General features: G+C 45.5%; 1 protein-coding gene across 2 annotated transcripts in view; it reads left to right on the forward strand.

Annotated features, from left to right (window-relative positions):
• The window catches only part of LBR (lamin B receptor), a 704,650-nt gene that overhangs the window by 271,671 nt on the left and 413,552 nt on the right, over positions 1 to 19,427 (forward strand). For both annotated transcript variants that reach the window (XM_086926155.1, XM_086926154.1), the window contains one exon: positions 17,470 to 17,524. In XM_086926155.1, coding sequence (XP_086782281.1) covers positions 17,470 to 17,524 — 55 coding nt within the window. The remainder of the gene's footprint in view (positions 1 to 17,469; positions 17,525 to 19,427) is intronic.

Here is a 19,427-nt window from a genome sequence, read left to right on the forward strand (position 1 = left end):
AACACTACAAAAACTTTTATCATGCAGTGCGGAAAGAAATTGAGGAAGACGAAACCTTTTTATATAGATGATAAGAAAATATTGAAAAATGTCTGCTATTTGGGTATAACGTTTAATTGTAATGGTATGTGGTTTCAGGAGGAAACAAATGTTAAAGCTAAAATGTCTAGAAGTATCCATGGTGTTTTTAAATTTGCAACTAAACTTGGGGACAGCCGCATCCTTGACATGCTGCATATTTATAGGTGCAGATGTGCTTCAATTGCATTATATGGATCCGGTGTCTGGGGGCATTGTTGCCATGTGAACCTACAGTTAGAGGAGAACTGTTTTATCAAAAAATTGTTATGCCTACCAAAATCGGCCTCAACCGAGATAACACATATGGAATTGGGGCTGGAGTATTTATCTGATCTGATAAGTTTAAGACCTTTGTTGGTGTGGAGAGCAATTTGGTCCAAAGAAGAAACTGGTTTCACTAGGAGCATTATTAGCGACTGTCTCCGCCTAGATAAATGTTCAATGATACCTTGGATTGATTATGTAATAAAAACAGTTAAGGATGCATTTAATTTAGATGTCCAGGCAGATCCTGAATGCCTATCTGATTTCTCCAAGAAAGAGAAAAGAGTCTTTACATGGATAAGAAAGCGAAAGCGCGTAAAAATGATAATATGCTGTTAACGACCGTACAATTTTATTATTCCAACATACCTGTGTCTGGTTCTCAAAACTACCTGAGAATAGTTACTAGACCATCCCATCGGTTTGTTCTAACCAGATTACGTTTAGGAATTGTCCACCTCTTGGTGGCCTTTCCACAAATGAAATATCATCCCTCCGCACCTTACCCTTGCAACAGTGTTACCAAACAGAGTACCACACATTTTCTACTGATCTCTGACCTTTTTTTACCCTTTCGCATCGCATACCTGAAACCTTTATTCAAAAAAAAAGGCTGTTATAACGATAAAATCTGCAATGAGTCTGTTATTCTTCCTAGAGGATCCTGATATTTGCTTTTTTACAGCTACGTTTATTTTAAAGTCAATGGCCGCTAGGAAGAGTATGGTCTTTTAACTAATCAATCAAGTGGTTTTCCTCTTCTTTTTACTCATTCTTTTAAAAATTGGTAGTAAATTTGTATCAGAACGTATTGAGAAGTATGTATGTTTGTATTTTATGTATCCTTTGTATGCTTTTATGATTATTGTGCAATAATCGAATAAAGTTCTGAAACGATGCCGAGATCAACCCCCTCCTGAAGAACCCTCGGGTTTCTTCAGGAAGGGGTTAATCTTGGCATGTTTCCAGTCATCGGGGAACGAGGCGGTTGCCAGGGAGCGCTTGATGGTGTGCCAGAACATGGGTGTGATGGTGTTGGCGGCTCTGTTGAAACCCCACCGACCTCAAAATCTATAGCCCCATCTCCCTGCTCCCGTTCCCAGCAAAAGTCCTTGAGAAAGCCATCAACAGCCAACTCTTCACATTCACCAAAGAGCACAATATCCTCGACTCCTCCCAATCTGGCTTCAGAAAAAAACACAGTACGGAAACCGCACTCCTCGACGCAATTGTAATGGTCCACTCTGACTCCTTAGGGTCTGTGCGAAGCACAAACGGGTTCACCTCCTGACGTCCCCAACTCTGGACAATGCAACACAGAGTAATAAGGCAATCAGTCGAGGGAAAGGAATTAACGAAGGAACAGCGGGGATGAGGACACCTGTAACAAAAGAATACAAGGTTAACATAAGTCTATAATACTGGTACACTCATATGATCTCACTACGACTGCCTATTACCTGTAGACCACCTAAGTAGTGTTGCTGTGTTCCTGTATATCAACATAGAGATGCTTCTCTCCAATTGTAATGCTGCATACCTATAACAATAAAGCAAAGACAAATCAAATCACCAAGCATTCTTGCTTTCAGACAAAGGTAAAACACAGTAGATCATACGTACCCTAATATTCCTTTCATGCACAGGAGGAAACAGAAGAAAAACAAAAGCCGAGAATTTCAATGTTCCAGCACAACAGAATTTGTAAGTCAGACTTAGAAACAAAGAGCACACAAATAAGGTAATCCAGAGGAAACGCCTCCCAGAGTTAATGAGTAAGAAATAAAATAAATATTAGACATAAGTCTCAGAAAGAACTGTTCCCTAGATGGTTTACAGCAAGAACAGAAACTGGGAACAAAGTACCTGAACAAAAGTCAAGTCCGGGGTTTTTCTCCTTACGTGTAAAGCTACTCGAGCCAGAGTAGCCATGGATCCAGCAATCCGATGCAGACCACAGATCGTGAGAAAAGGGAGCTCCGAATACCTAATCCGAGCCAAGAACTCCAGGGACTGCAAAAGAGCGGAATGCATCACCCTCCGCGATCCGGCACAAAAACCTCCTAATCCCCACTGAGATAGCGGAACAAGAAAACAAAGCTCAGCAGCGCTTACGTCAGCGCTGCTGAGCTTTGTCCTCTAGAACACAGATAGACTGAAGAATCGACAGAGAAAACCGAAGAGAACCTGTGAAGCTGTGTATCCACACAACGACAACAAACGGCCAGAATTGGACACGCTGACTTGTACGCGTTGCTGAAAGTTATTGCAAAGACCCCGCCCCTTTCAATAGCAGGATTTCTGGGAGATGTAGTTCATCTCTTCCATCATTCTGGTAGGCGCCTAGGATCAGCGCCTGACAACAACAGACGACATCCACACCTTACTGAACAAAGGAGAAACAGCAGCCCTCATCCTCCTCGACCTCTCCGCAGCATTCGACACAGTCTCTCACTGCACCTTAATACGCAGACTCCAGGATGCAGGGATCCAAGACAAGGCCCTAGACTGGATCCGCTCCTTCCTCTCCGGCAGAATGCAGCGAGTCAGACTCCCTCTTTCCTCTCGGACCCTACACCTACCACCTGCGAAGTCTCCCAAGGGTCCTCCCTAAGCCCTATGCTCTTCAACGTCTACATGGCTCCGCTCGCCGCCATCGTCAGAACCTACGGACTCAACATTGTGTCATACACAAACGACACCCAACTCATCTTCTCCCTATCCACCGAACCCAACACTGCCAGACACAACTTTCGAGAAGGCATGGAAGCCGTCGCCAAATGGATGAAAAACAGCTGCCTACAAATAAACACCAACAAAACGGAAGTACTCATCATGGGCCCAAACCTCGATGCCTGGAACGACATCTGGTGGCCCCTCGCCCTCGGAAGCCTGCCCACCCCCACGGACCACGCACACAACCTGGGAACCATCCTGGACTTCGAGTTTAAAATGGACCGCCAAATCAAGTCCGTCTCGTCCTCCTGCTTCCACACCTTCCGCCTTCCACGCAAGACCTTCAAATGGATCCCCCTCGAACACAGAAAGACCGTCACTCACGCCCTGGTCACCAGGAGACTCGACTACTGCAACACACTCTATGCCGGAATAAAAAAAACCTCACCCGCAAGCTACAGAACATCCAAAAGGCCGCCGCAATACTGGTCCTCAACCTGCCAAGACACTGCCACATCACCCAGCACCTGCGCACACTCCACTGGCTCCCCATCGAAGCTAGAGTCACCTTCAAGATGCTAACCCACGGCCACAAGGCCCTCCACAACACCGGGCCAGCATACCTGAACAGACGACTCAAATCCTGCGCACCCCAAAGGACCCTACGATCAGCCCAGCTCTCCCACGCCGTGGTACCCCGCACCAGAAAGACCAGATCAGGAGGCCGCTCCTTCTTCTTCCGCGCGTCCAGAGCCTGGAACGACCTTCCGCTCCACCTCAGACAGACAACATTGCTCCCCTTCTTCGCAGGAAACCTCAAAAACTGGCTCTTCGACTGACCCCCCTCCTTGATGGACTGGAACCTGCGAAAATCCCTCCACTCAAATGGAACCTAAATGTGGTTCTCGCACAGCTTATGAAAAGGCCGTTTGAACCCATTCATAAAGTTGATTTGAAATCCCTCACATGGCGCTTACTTCTGCAAGTAGGTTGAGCGAGATCCAGGCTTCACGATCAAGAAACCTTTCTTGATTTTCAAAGACAATGCTGTGATTTTAAGGACTAATCCCACGTTTATTCCTAAAGTGGCTTCTCAGTTTCACCTCAATGAGCCGGTTATACTCCTGTTTTACTTTCCGCAACCTTCAAGTCCTGCGGAACAGGTGCTGCACACGCTTGATGTCAAATGCTGCCTTAAGTTTTATCTTCAAAGAACTAAAGACATTCGAAGAAACGATCAACTGCTTGTTGCTTATGGCCAAGGCAGAAAAGGGACTGCTATAACAAAATCCACTAATGCAAGATGGATTTCTGCCGCGATCCAATTCTGTCATACCAAGTCTAACAAGCCTTTGAAGCGATTGGTAAATACTCACTCTACTAGAGTGGTTGCAAGTTCAACAGCCCTATTCGCAGGGGTTACGCTGGAAAAGATTTGCTGTGCTACAGCCTGGAGTATAACGCATACTTTCACGCAGCACTGTTGCCTGGAATCCGCACAGGATGCTGATGCAGCAGTGGGCCAGTCAGTAGTTCGCCATCTTTTCCATTAAGGTAAGCCTCTTTCTTTTGGTAAGAGACTTCTGTTGTTCTCTATGATAATTGCAGATATTATACTGTATAGGTATAAGTTTATATGCATAGGTTAAGAAAATATGTGCAGCATTTATTAGTAAGGTATGCCTTTGGTTACTTTATTATCTTAAGTTATTTATCCTCTCGTTATGGAGACGTGTGCATATATATGTATATTTTTTTATATAACAAATTGTTGATTTCATAAGTATTGTCCTCTGCTGAGAACCTAAGATTTTGGTTTGATATGTGCAAGTCTCCCACTAGCCACAACAGACATTCCAGAAAATTGGATGGTGCTGCTCACTATTCTGATTCAGGGATGTGAATCTATGAAAGATACCCAAATACTGGATAAGAAGATAAGTTACTTACCTGTAACTATGGTTATCCAGTATTGGTATCTTCATAGATTCACATGCACCCACCCTCCTCCCTGTAGAGGTAGTTTCTGTTTCTATATCAGGACATTCACTTTTCACTTGTGCTGGGAAAATCTGAGGAAAACTGCCTCTGCTGGGAAGGTTCTAGAGCAGGGGTCTCCAACCTTTTGTGTAGTCAGAGCTACTTCTTGCCAGTGAAAATCGTCGTGAGCTACTGAACCCGAATCAACTCGCGAATTTTTCCGAGAGACCCCCACGCCCAGTTTCATTGACTTTAAGCCTAATTTCATCAGAGCCCATACTGTGGTTTGAACAAAATACCCAAGACAGGCCTGACTTAAGAGTTCCCTAGAACACCAAAAGAAATGGAGCCTGAGATGAGCTTCTGTGCAAAGCTAAATATACATTGTGAAGGAAACTTTTGCTAGACTTATTGAAACTCCTGAGGCAGCTGGAACTCAAAATCACACCGGACGCTGAGAGGTAGCACAATCTATCAAATTACAATTAAATACACCCGTCCCTGGTACCTTAACAAAAAAAAGCTAAACGCAATCACTGGAAAAGGCAGAGGCGTAGGTCAGAGGCAAGAAAAACGGCACAAACCGGGGAGCAGAGGCAAGAAAAAAACTAGCTTATCTGCAGTAAAGAAGCGGGTGCCCTCTATATCACTCTTTGACTTTGATACAGTGTGGGCTATGTTCTGAGCCACATAACAGAGTAGGTGCCAGAGTAAAAACACATGAAGGTGATTAAAAAACGGGTGAAAAAAGTAGAGCTTCTGTCCAACCAGGAAAGAGATAGGAACACTTGGGTCCTATGATAAGGCAGGAAATTATGTATTTTTGGCAAGGCTGATCCAGTACCCAGTGGTCCCTAATTATAGATGGACCCTTGGTTTGGGTCTCAGTTGTTGATTCACTGCTGTCCTCTTCTACTTGAACTGTGCAGAGACAGATGCTTTATCAAGTTGTCATTTTGCCACTTTGGGAAGATTCTCCGATTCCTTGGAGAGAAGAGACTGTTGCCACACTTATAGTCTTGTGCATGCATTTTAAAGCTGATAACACAAACACCACATCTTTGAGGAGCTGCCCAGGCCATGCTGGTTAGCAGGACTCTGGATGGCACAGCTCCGGCATTTCAAGCAGTCTGGATTAAGACCAAAGTGGACAAGCCTGTAAATCCATATTTAAACTGCCATCGTCAAAGTCTGTTCCCACTTCCTCCTCTCACGCTGGTCAGCTGCAGTCTTACCCGTCTTCCAGAAATCAAGTTGCTTTGCCCGAGGTGACATTAATACCCACATTTCTGATTAAATAACATAAGGGGGCTTGGATGAGCTCCAATCCAGACATCCCTTATATCAGCTGCAGGGATCACAGGTCCATTGTAGCCCGTGAAGTCGTAGTACAAGCAGGAAACAATCTGTCACACTGCAGCATTTTCTATGACAGCACTACAAGTGTGCTTTTAAAATATTTATAGTGGGAGTTTACTAGATACATGCTAAAATCTTTATAACACAGCAGCCCTTTTAAAGGGAAAAGTTAATGAAGTAAAGTAAAGCCGTTTGTGCACCACTAACTGCCGTCACCAACAATAGGCGTTCGAGAATGTGCTTTTGTTTGACGTGATCTGCTTGGATTTTGAGACACATTGCGACATTATTCACAGGGTGGCCTTCTTAACCCTTTTTCATTAAGACACAAGGATATCATGTCAATCTTATATGTCCAAGTGGGTTTCCCGTTAGCGATTACGTTGAGTTAAAACTCCTATCATTATTGCGTAATGCAATTTATTGCCAAACGTCGACATATAATACATATTTTCGGCTTTGGTAAAATCCCCCTGCATGAAAGATTAATTCTGTGCCTCGCAGCACTAGAGTCCTATGTGTGTGCCAGCGGCCTTCATGGCTGAATAGGTTTCATGCCACCTCCTCTGGAAATCGCTCTTGTTTAATGAGATCCGACAACATTGTTACAAAGTAGCGTTCGAAAACCTCCGGAATATTGTTATAAAGCAACTGTCTCTGTGATGTGCCAGTAAAAAAGCACAACCATAAAAAGGAAAGAGGCGCCCTGTATTCCCATGGAACGTAGTGAAGGCTATATGTACAAAAATGTTCAGGCAGCAAAACTATCAAGAGAATTGAGTACAGCTGCAGGAATTATACAACAACTGCACTATCACAATCATCTTTTTAAAATACTTAGATTTAAAGAAAAACGGCAAAAACCAGGGAGCAGAGGCAAGAAAAAAACGAGCTTACCTGCAGTGGAAGGCACGTCTCCTGGCTGCTTGAGGCGGTGGAAGTCACGTCTTAGTCACGTCTTCTACTGCTCCGCGCTGGCATCCGTTGCACAATGGCAGACAGTGCGATGCCAGTGCGTTTTGAGTAGACAATGACGTCAGACTCCCACGAGAGGAGTCTGCAGCGTCATAGCGTCATCGCATCATCCTCTTCGCCCGCCCGCCCAATCCACAGATCAGCTCCAATCCTAACAAAGGACTAGGCGAGCTACTCCCGGGGTCTCCGCGAGCTACCGGTAGCTCGCGATCGACCGGTTGGAGACCCCGGTTCTAGAGGGTGCTAATAGCTGATAGGCTGCTTTCAGCTCTTGGTCCTTTTTAGGTCTCGCACCTCCGATACAGGGCGAAAGCCATGTCGCAGTGAGACCTATTGCTGTCTGCTCTGCTTACAAGGAGCCAAAAGGGAGACAAGAGATGGGAACGCACAGCATGCCGGAATCGGATCAGGTCGCGCTCGTGAACACGCGCTCCGATTCCGGCATGCTGTTGACACTCACAATGGATCAGGACACGCACACAGACAGACACATGCACACACAGACACACGTGTGCGCGCGCACACACACACACACACACACACACACACACACACACACACACACACACATACACACACACACACACACACACACACGCGCGGACAGAGACACACGCGTACACACCCCCTCCCACCTCACCAGGCTCTTTCTGCTACAGTCTCCGTCACATCACCTGGCACACGCTCTCTGCGAGAGTGCTCCATGCCTCCATCACACGGGCTACAACACGCGGGGCTCCCTCAGCTCACAGGAGCCCCGGACACTGCAGCGCGCTCCATGCCCCAGGCAAAGTTGGCCGCACGCATCCTCAGTGCGTAAGGACTGCGTGTGTGTTCCTGTGAGGTCGGGCGCTGGTCCAACGTGGTGGGCGTCCCTTGTTTTAATAGTATTCCGTTGCCCTTGCATTTTATACCTTCTCGTGGTTTGTGAGGTGCGGGCAGTGGCGTGAGTGCGTGCACTGCCCTGGTCGCGGTGAAAAAGAACCGGCGGGGAGAGCACCACTGAGCCAGATGCAAGAGCAGGCAGGAGGAGAGCCAACAATAGGAGTGGGCAGCGGCATGGGGGCGAGCTCAGGAGAGATGCGTGCCAGCGAGGAACCTTTCGTGTGAACTGGGAGGATGGATGGACGGAAGGCTCAGGATCTCACGATTTGGAACTTACCAGCGCCTGTAGCGAGTACGGCAGTGCTCAGTAGAAGATGGCGGCATTACCTTAGGATTGCCAGCAGCTGCATTGTAGGTCGGTGTGGGCGCTGGTGCCCCCGAAACGGTTGAGGACAATGTCTCCGGACATCATGTGATGAAGGTAAGCACAACAGCAAGGGTCCGGTTAAAAACCTAGGTCACTGGAGCACAGTGTAACCATGGGTTAATGCTTTGACGTACCGGGTACAGTTGTTCGGGCGCTGGAAGAGTTGCTAGAGCATGAGATTTACCAGGAGGCTCTAGCTTTGAAACGAGGAGAATCCAGTTTGGCATTATTTAGGCCTCAACGTGGCAAAGAATGATTATCTTGGCGCCCCTGCCCTGTTTACTATTGGGCAGAAACAGTTATCACAAGGTGAGCACAGGCCGTTATTTGGTTAACAGTAATGGACCGCGGGGTGGGGGCGCATTACAGCCAAAGTTAGTCCACAGAATACGATCGCATCCGGGACGGGGCTGCAAGCGGCGCATTGGTTCGTAGTGCTAAAAATATCGAAGACTGTGTGGCTTATACGTTTTCTTGATGTGGATCCGAAACTGCCTGAACAGCTGGCAGTGGGGACGGTCACAAATCGACTACTCAGTCACAGGCACTGGCTCCGCGCTTTGCAGGCATAGTAGGGGTGGGCGGGGGAAAGCCTTGTGCAGAACGCAAGCTGCAACGGGAGGCATCAGAGCCCCTCACAGTACCCCATCCCCATGCGGAGCACCAATGGGTTGCTTTTTTTTATAAGGCCATTGATAAAGCGCTTCATTGTGACCCGTAGTTAGGCGCTCGAGCAATCGATGTTATTGGTATAGGTGGGATCTTGGGGCAGAGGAGGATTGCTGCCGCGCCTCCCGTCATAGGTTGAGGTCAAGGAGAGCGCCTCGTGCGATCTACGGCGGATTCCTTTGCCTGCTTGTGGCGCTGCGAGAATGAAAGGATTGGGACAGCAGTGTCTAGAACTCCCCTGGGGCACCCTAATAAAGCTCGATCCACCAACCCCTGACCCGCCAGGCCCTCCCTGCACAGCGCCTCCCGCCAGATGAATGCTATTTCTGCAGCGAATGTGCCCCCTCCCGGCTCGCCCGGTTTGGAAATGACAGGCGATTGCAGCATGTTCCCGCTCTGTGTTTTTGTTTATTTTGGGACCGCTACCGTTACCTCCTAGGAAGAACATTTCCAAAGTGACGTGCTCTTAAAAAGTTAATTTTGAAGTATTCAGAAGCCCTTGTTGCGTGAAACTATGATTTCTTTCTATTACCGTTCATAAATACTGTGTAAACATTGGGCGGGGCCAGTGGAATTGATATCGCGGCGATTCGAGGTTTACTACACAATTTAGCATTTGCCTCACACACACACTACGCTGCCTGCCTCACACACACTGCGCTGCCTCACACACACACTACGTAGTCACACACTGCTGTGTGTCACTCACACTGTCCTATCACCCACACTGCGCTGTTACACACAAACTGCACTGTGAGACACACACTTCGCTGCATTACACACACACTGCCCTGCTACACACTGAGCTGCCTCACACACACTGTGCTGCCTCACACACACTGTGCTGCCTCACACACACACTGCCCTGCTTCACACACACACACACACTGCGCTGCCTCACACACACACACACTGCGCTGCCTCACACACACACACTGCGCTGCCTCACACACACTGCGCTGCCTCACACACACACACACACTGCGCTGCCTCTCACACACACACACACCAACTGCGCTGCCTCTCACACACACACACACCAACTGCGCTGCCTCACACACACACACACACTGCGCTGCCTCACACACACTGCGCTGCCTCACACACAATGCCCTGCCTCACACACACACTGCGCTGCCTCACACACACACTGCGCTGCCTCACACACACTGCGCTGCCTCACACACACACTGTGCTGCCTCACACACACACTGCGCTGCCTCACACACACACTGCGCTGCCTCACACACACACTGCGCTGCCTCACACACACTGCGCTGCCTCACACACACTGCGCTACCTCACACACACACTGCGCTGCCTCACACCCACACTGCGCTGCCTCACACACACACACACTGCGCTGCCTCACACACACACACACTGCGCTGCCTCACACACACACACTGCGCTGCCTCACACACACTGCGCTGCCTCACACACACACACACACTGCGCTGCCTCTCACACACACACACACCAACTGCGCTGCCTCACACACACACACACACTGCGCTGCCTCACACACACTGCGCTGCCTCACACACAATGCCCTGCCTTACACACACACTGCGCTGCCTCACACACACACTGCGCTGCCTCACACACACTGCGCTGCCTCACACACACTGCGCTGCCTCACACACACTGCGCTGCCTCACACACACACTGCGCTGCCTCACACACACACTGCACTGCCTCACACACACTGCGCTGCCTCACACACACTGCGCTACCTCACACACACACTGCGCTGCCTCACACCCACACTGCGCTGCCTCACACACACACACTGCGCTGCCTCACACACACACACACTGCGCTGCCTCACACACACACACACTGCGCTGCCTCACACACTCACACACTGCGCTGCCTCACACACACTGCGGTGCCCCTCACACACACACTGCGCTGCCTCACACACACACACACACACACACACACACACACACACACACACACACACACACAGCGCTGCCTCACACACACACACACACACTGCCTCACACACACACACACACACACTGCCCTGCCACACACACAATGCCCCACCTCACACACACCCACACTGCGCTGCCTCACACACACTGTGCTGCCTCACACACACTGCACTGCCACATAATTACACAGCTATCCATGCAACATACACTCCAAATACCACTCAGTGCCACATAGTTATATGCAACATAATTACACTGCACTCAATGCAACATACACTATAAATACCGCTCAGTGCCACATAATTACACACCACATAATTACACTCTACTGAATGCAACACACACTCCACACAATACCACTCAGTACCACATAATTATATACTACATAATTACACTGCACTCAATGCAACATACACTCCAAACAATACCACTCAGTGCCACAAAAGTACACGCCACACAATTACACTCTACTGAATACAACATACACTCCACACAATACAACTCAGTGCCACATAATTACATGCTGTACACAAAGAAGGTTTTGGATCCTACAACTGACCAGCCTGGACCTTAACAATTGGAAAACAGAACAAGATGGCTAGTCAGGATAGTTTGAAAAGAAATAAGGACCCACACAGCCTATGTATGCTGCGTGAACCAGAACTTTTGTTTAACAAGACATTTATTTTCATTTATAGTCAAGTTTCATTAATTCATTGAAAGATGTCTTCAAAGGAAAACACTGTCAAAACAGTCAAGTCAAAAACATACAGTTGTGTGCACGATATATACAGGTGTAAAAACATTTACAATGAATACTCAAAATTACATGACACCAAAATGAGACTTGATACACAATAAATACATTCCAAATTAATTGCGATCATAACACATTTACACAAAACGTTAAGAGAAAAAACAGTCCTTTAACTAGAAAACCAGTGGACAGGCGGAACTAAAGATGGAATAGGACTACCTGCCTATCTCACAACACCTGTGATGGAATATTTAATAATGAGATTGCAAACAAGGGCCCACAACAGTGGAATTATTTGATCCCTAGCTGCACCCTTCTTTCTTGTCACAGGCTGGGGGTCAACGCGTTTCGAACCGTGGTTATTATCGGTTCTCCTCAGGACAGAGACTGGATTCTGAGCTTCAATGTGAAAAAATAAATAAAAAAGCGAGGTGTCACACTACTCATGTCACACTGTAGGGGCCTCTCTGTCTAGCCACAGAAAAACTGATTTTTTTTTTTTTTTTTTACCTGCACGGCAGGCAAAGAGGCTGCACGGGTGTAAGTGAACTGCGAATCGAGAGAGTTTATCTGAAAAAATAAATCAAGTGGCAATCAGGACTGATGCGTATGAGGCTGCTGTTCAAACACATGCACACAAGGCAGATTGAGGGGGATAAGCCCCGTGAAATACCTGGAGTAGGTTGCTGGAGTGTCAAGGAAACGGAGCGCCCGCAAAGCGGTACGCAGGCAGATGGGGGGTTGGCTTCACATTCTTTATGACACTGATTGAAAAAAAGGGAAGGAAGGAAGAAATCACTATAGTGCGTACAGCCATGGCAATCAAAGAAATTACCGCGAGTTGGTGCAAGGGGTACAACCACGTCTCCTACCTGCACGCCTTTACAATGGCAGGAAGGCGGCTTCACCCGGGACGGGTCCTGGACAAGTGGCGGGTATAACTCAGCCGCGTATGGCCGCTGTAAAGAAGGGGGAGGAAAGAATGCACGTTTTAATGCTGTCAAACAGGACGTGAAGTTGGCCTAAGGGATCGATTCCAAGATCGATTGGGACTCTCGGGGAACCAGCTTACTTGCAAGTGGAGTCAATCCTTTTCAAAACCGCAGACGTGAAGGGTGTACCTGGCGCGGGCCCGCTCAGGTACTTCTGAAATACAGCCTGAGCGGAAATATTGAAAGCAAGGAAGGACACATTGCAGATCCTAAGAATGCTGGTACTCGTACTTTAAGTGTCTCTTTTTGCAGGGGGCCGTGTGGAGGTAATCATCTGACCAATGCTCCATCTTCATACTTACCACGCAATTTACTATTGCCTTTCATGCTGAGTTGTAAACTGTAAACTATAATCAATGGTGATGTCAGGCTATTTCGAGCTGTTAACCATGATCAGTGATGATGTCAAACCCCTTTTTTCTAGTAAAACAACATTTAGTAGGCATTTATGATCTTGTCCCACTTATATGTGTAAAGGTTGCGCCCCTAAACAACACACTGTGGCAGTGGTAGGCTTTTTCTAAATGGTTGGGTTCGAGAGACACTAATCGATCCGTGCGCATGAATGTGGCGCTTGTTTTCCTAACATCTACAGTGGCGGGGGCAGATAGTCACGGGCATTGAAGGCAATGTCTGATTGCCGTATACTAACATTGCGCCTCCAGTCTTTGACAATGTAAATAGATATTCTGTGTACAAAAGACTTTCCATTCCTCCCCACGGAACTACGAGTACCAGCATTCTTAGGACCTGCAATGTGTCCTTTCTTGCTTTCAATATTTCCGCTCAGGCTGTATTTTAGAAGTACCCGAGCGGGCCCGCGCCAGGTACACCCTTCACGTCTGCGGTTTTGAAAAGGATTGACTCCACTTGCAAGTAAGCTGGTTCCCCGAGACTCCCAATCGATCTTGGAATCGATCCCTTAGGCCAACTTCACATCCTGTTTGACAGCATTAAAATGTGCATTCTTTCCTCCCCCTTCTTTACAGCGGCCATACGCGGCTGAGTTATACCCGCCACTTATCCCGGACCCGTCCCGGGTGAAGCCGCCTTCCTGCCATTGTAACGGCATGCAGGTAGGAGACGTGGTTGTACCCCTTGCACCAACTCGCGGTAATTTCTTTGATTGCCATGGCTGTACGCACTATAGTGATTTCTTCCTTCTTCCCTTTTTTTCAATCAGTGTCATAAAGAATGTGAAGCCAACCCCCCCCATCTGCCTGCGTACCGCTTTGCGGGCGCTCCGTTTCCTTGACACTCCAGCAACCTACTCCAGGTATTTCACAGGGCTTATCCCCATCAATCTGCCTTGTGTGCTTGTGTTTGAACAGCAGCCTCATACGCATCAGTCCTGATTGCCATTTGATTTATTTTTTCAGATAAACTCTCTTGATTCGCAGTTCACTTACACCCGTGCAGCCTCTTTGCCTGCCGTGCAGGTAAAAACAATTTTTTTTCAGCTTTTCCGTGGCTAGACAGAGAGGCCCCTACAGTGTGACATGAGTAGTGTGACACCTCGCTTTTTTATTTATTTTTTCACAGTGAAGCTCAGAATCTAGTCTCTGTCCTGAGGAGAACCGATAATAACCACGGTTCGAAACGCGTTGACCCCCAGCCTGTGACAAGAAAGAAGGGTGCAGCTAGGGATCAAATAATTCCACTGTTGTGGGCCCTTGTTTGCAATCACATTATTAAATATTCCATCACAGGTGTTGTGAGATAGGCAGGTAGTCCTATTCCATCTTTAGTTCCGCCTGTCCACTGGTTTTCTAGTTAAAGGACTGTTTTTTCTCTTAACGTTTTGTGTAAATGTGTTATGATCGCAATTAATTTGGAATGTATTTATTGTGTATCAAGTCTCATTTTGGTGTCATGTAATTTTGAGTATTCATTGTAAATGTTTTTACACCTGTATATATCGTGCACACAACTGTATGTTTTTGACTTGACTGTTTTGACAGTGTTTTCCTTTGAAGACATCTTTCAATGAATTAATGAAACTTGACTATAAATGAAAATAAATGTCTTGTTAAACAAAAGTTCTGGTTCACGCAGCATACATAGGCTGTGTGGGTCCTTATTTCTTTTCAAACTATCCTGACTAGCCATCTTGTTCTGTTTCACATAATTACATGCTACATAATTACACTGCGCTCAATGCAACATACACTCCAGATACCACTCAGTGCCACATATTTACACGCCGCATAATTACACTGCACTCAATGCAACATATACTATAAATACCACTCAGTGCCACATAATTACACACCACATATTTACACTACACTCCATGCAAAATACACTTCAAATACCACTGAGTGCCACACAATTACACACCACATAATTACACTGCACTCAATGCAACATTCAGTCCAAATCCCACTCAGTGCCACATAATTACACACCACATAATTACTCTAATGAATGCAACACACACTCCACACAATAACACTCAGTTCCACATAATGATATGCTACACAATTACACTGTACTCAATGCAACATACACTCCAAACAATACCACTCAGTGCCATATAATTATATGCTACATAATTACACTGCACTCAATGCAACATCCACTCCAAATACCACTCAGTGCCACATAATTACTCTACTGAATACAACATACACTCCCCATATTACCACTCAGTGCCACCTCATACTTACACTACTCAATGCAACATAAATACACTCTATCTATCGCACTCACTCTATCTATCGCCATCACTCTATCTGTCTATCTATCTTTTGCCCTCCCTCTATCTATCTATCGCCCTCCCTCTATATATCTATCTATCTATCTATCTATCTATCTATCTATCTATCTATCTATCTATCTATCTATCTATCTATCTATCTATCTATCTATCTATCTATCTATCTATCTATCTATCACCCTCACTCTATCTATCTATCGCTTCACCACAGCATCACTCAGCACCACCACAGCATCACTCATGGGAAATACAACATCACTAGGCGCTACCACAGCATCACTGAACGCCACACCATCTCTCGTCGCCACCACAACATCACTCAGCGCCACCACAGCATCAATCTGTGCAACCATTCAACAACTGGTTCAAATATGTTCTCTCAATGTTTCAAGCTTTATTACAAATGTCACAAAAAGAGGTTAATATTTCACTTCTGTTCTTGGATTTTCGTCGCAATAAAATACAATTAACATAATCTTCACAACAATTATTTACAAAAGTTTAAGCTATTGCCATTCTAAATTACAATAACTTTTAAGTATTAATTATTAAAAAATGTAAAAGCCATTGTTATTTGTAATATCAATACATCTAAGTCACGTAAATACAACACATATTGCATTACAAATGCTATAGGTGTCACATTTGCGAAAGTTAAAACGGTTGGCATTTTAAATGACAAAGCTATTAAGTTCGCTATTTTCAAAACCAACACATAAGTAAAAAATGTGTCATTTACAATAACAATAGCTCAAACTTTCCTAATGTGAGACCCATTGCATTGCAAATGTTTGTTTGAAAAAGTACATAGGTTATGATAGAATGGCTCAGGGCCATTGTAGCCTATGGCAGTTCTGGAATACTGCTTGTTTATTATACCTTGGGACTCCCATCTCAACGACGGGGAATGATTCAGGCATGTGAATCTATAAAAGATACCAATACTGGATAACCATGGTTACAGGTAAGTAACTTATTTTTTTTTGTATTGTCATGGCCACGGAGAGCAGTGTGATGTATTTTTGTATTCTTTTGAATTTTTGGACAGAGGTTCAGAATATGTTTTCCTGAAGAATGTTCCTAAATACCCAATACGAATGCAGAGAAGGGCGTGAGAGTGACCAAGGAAAGATTGAAGCTAACTTTGTGTTTTCTTGTGGCATGGAGATTGATGTGGTTGAAATGGACTGCCCTCTTGTTAGACCATATAACTGGGGTGTTTCTGTTTTTTCCTAACTAATTGGCAATTTGTATCACTATGTCAAGGTAGTGACTAATTTTTATATGGCTGAGGTCCTTGGGCAGTACTTTTTTTTATTGAGGATTGCACTTATATCTACAAATTCTTGGAGGGGTGTACCCTCCAACCAGATGTTAAGGTTGCCTGCAGTCAAGGTGTGAATTATTTGATGTGAGAAAGCAATCTGTTAGTGAGATTTGAAAGAAGGCAACAGTGTTAGTAGTTTTTAGGTGATGTTTGGGAATGCAGTGTCCTATGAATGTATGTGAGTAACAAAAGGAGAGAGAGATATTCTGCTTTTGCAGTCTCTTTGAACCAAGTCTACTCTTCCTCTAAATTTTTGTCTGTTATCGTCAATAAGTGTACACACCCCATTGAATTTCTTTAAAGGCGTCTAATGACTTGGAGGACTGGAGTTAGAGCTATAATTAAATATTTACCTTCTTGCGAAAAGTTTAAATGGCAAACACTGGGTTGTATCTAGAAGTATATGTTAATTGTTAAATTAAAAAACTATTTTTCCAGAATTATCATTGGTTAATACAATTTGTTTTCTACCAAGGTTGCTGATGGTGTTCCTCTTTCAAATGGCAGACGATTAAAGTACAGGATAAATGGTAATTATGCTTCCAATAATTCCTTATTGTGATATTAGTGTCCTGCTGTAACCTATGATGGAAAGGTTGCTTGAATATGTGTCTTGCCTGGATAACTGTCAACAACAGCGACACAAAAAGGAATTTGGATGGAATACTGAACACTTTCAGACATTCATCCCATTACTGAGATCCAGGCCTAAATCCATTGTTTCTTTGCTCATTATGCCATTTCAGTTTCGATTCAGCCATATGCAAATCAGTTGTGACCCAGCTGCTCATGGGAACAGGATAGCCTTAACTTCTAGGTCCTCCCTGGACTGGAAACAAGCATCCTGAGACCGGATTTGGGGTATCACCCTTTATCAGTCAGGCAAACCTGAATCCAATGGCATACCGAGCACAAGAACCATGTCTGGGGATACCCTTCCCACTTGGGCCACTATAGCAAGGCAAAAAGATGATGGACAGAATGCTGAACATTGTCAAAGATTCATGCCCAGTACAAGGATCTGGGCCTAAATTCATCATATTTTTTGTTCATTTGTAGTAACCTGAACTTTGGCCTATGCTAAGGTCTCCTACATTCCCTAGCAGCCCCCATAGTTCAGATTTCTACCATGCTTTGTGTGTGAGAGAGCCCCCAAGGAGAGGTCTGCTCTAACCTTTCAGTGAGCTACATTTTCTTCTGTACCGTGAAACTGAAACACAGCCTTACCTACAGCTTTCAGAGTGCTGTAAGTTGTTTTTAGGTTAATATGTTGAGGATAATCTTCATTTTCAGGTCTAGAGGGATCGCTCTGTCATCATGACTGACAGAGAAAAAAATCTCTTTTCAATCCTGCCTTTTCTCTGGATATAACTGATCCACATGAGCAATGTATTTATTGCCTTTTTTCAGCAAGCAGGGCTTCATGCAGTGACTTTTCCTTTAAGACTCTTAAGGATAGGGAAAGGATGTTGGCACTTTATAGTTTAGAAAAGAAGAAATACCCACCTTCTGGGGGATACTCCCTCGTTTGGGGATGCTTTTTTTAACAGTTCCCTACCATGCACTTCCACAAAGTCAGTGCAAAAAATAAAACCTCTAGGGTTTCTAGAGTTTGACTTTCAATCTAAAACACCTACAACCACTTACTCACAGTAAAAACTGGAGCTTCATCTTTAAAGTAGTCCAGAAAATGCAAACCCCAACCTGTGCCAAAAGAGAGAAAAAATCCTAACTCCTATTACATGTGGGCTGAACTAAGATCCTCACAGGTGACTTTTAAGCTATCCTCATCAGCGATAATGAAAAACCATCTCCACCTACGGGACATGCCTTGCTGACGACCGTCAAGAAATCATCATCGACAACCGTGATGAGATAATCGGCAACAGCAGTACAATTGATTGCGAGACCATAGTCCATTTCCACTACAAGAATGTCCTTCTTCTGCCGTTGATGACAACACCATAACCGGTGGCACAATTGACTCTTTCAACTGCGGTGACGAGACAGTCGGCGGCGATTTCTAAATGATCCATACCAGCTTGAAAACAAATCTGTCAGCAGTGGATTTGTATATGCTAGCTACCTCTTCACCTATCAAGGTGACCACAAGATTGCCTATCCAGATTCTGGACTATGAACTAGAGGCAGATCTCAGTGACCAAAAAGCCTTGGAGACTGCGCAACTCGATATGGGGTATGTCTCTGAGTTTGAAGATGAAGCCCTAGATGAGGGAGCCTACCAGGAATACTACTATGAGCCTAGGGCCTTCATAACTGACAACCCTTATCACTCTTATTGCCTGGCAAATTACAATAGAGAGCTACAGGTCAAGCACGCGCATTTTTGTCAACCTTACAATAGATGATGCACACCTTTCAAACGCTGCTCTCTCAGCATCCTGCTGGACAACATAATCCTGCCCTGCCTCA

Source organism: Lissotriton vulgaris, chromosome 6, assembly GCF_964263255.1.
Source record: "Lissotriton vulgaris chromosome 6, aLisVul1.2, whole genome shotgun sequence".
Taxonomy (NCBI): Eukaryota; Metazoa; Chordata; class Amphibia; order Caudata; family Salamandridae; genus Lissotriton; species Lissotriton vulgaris.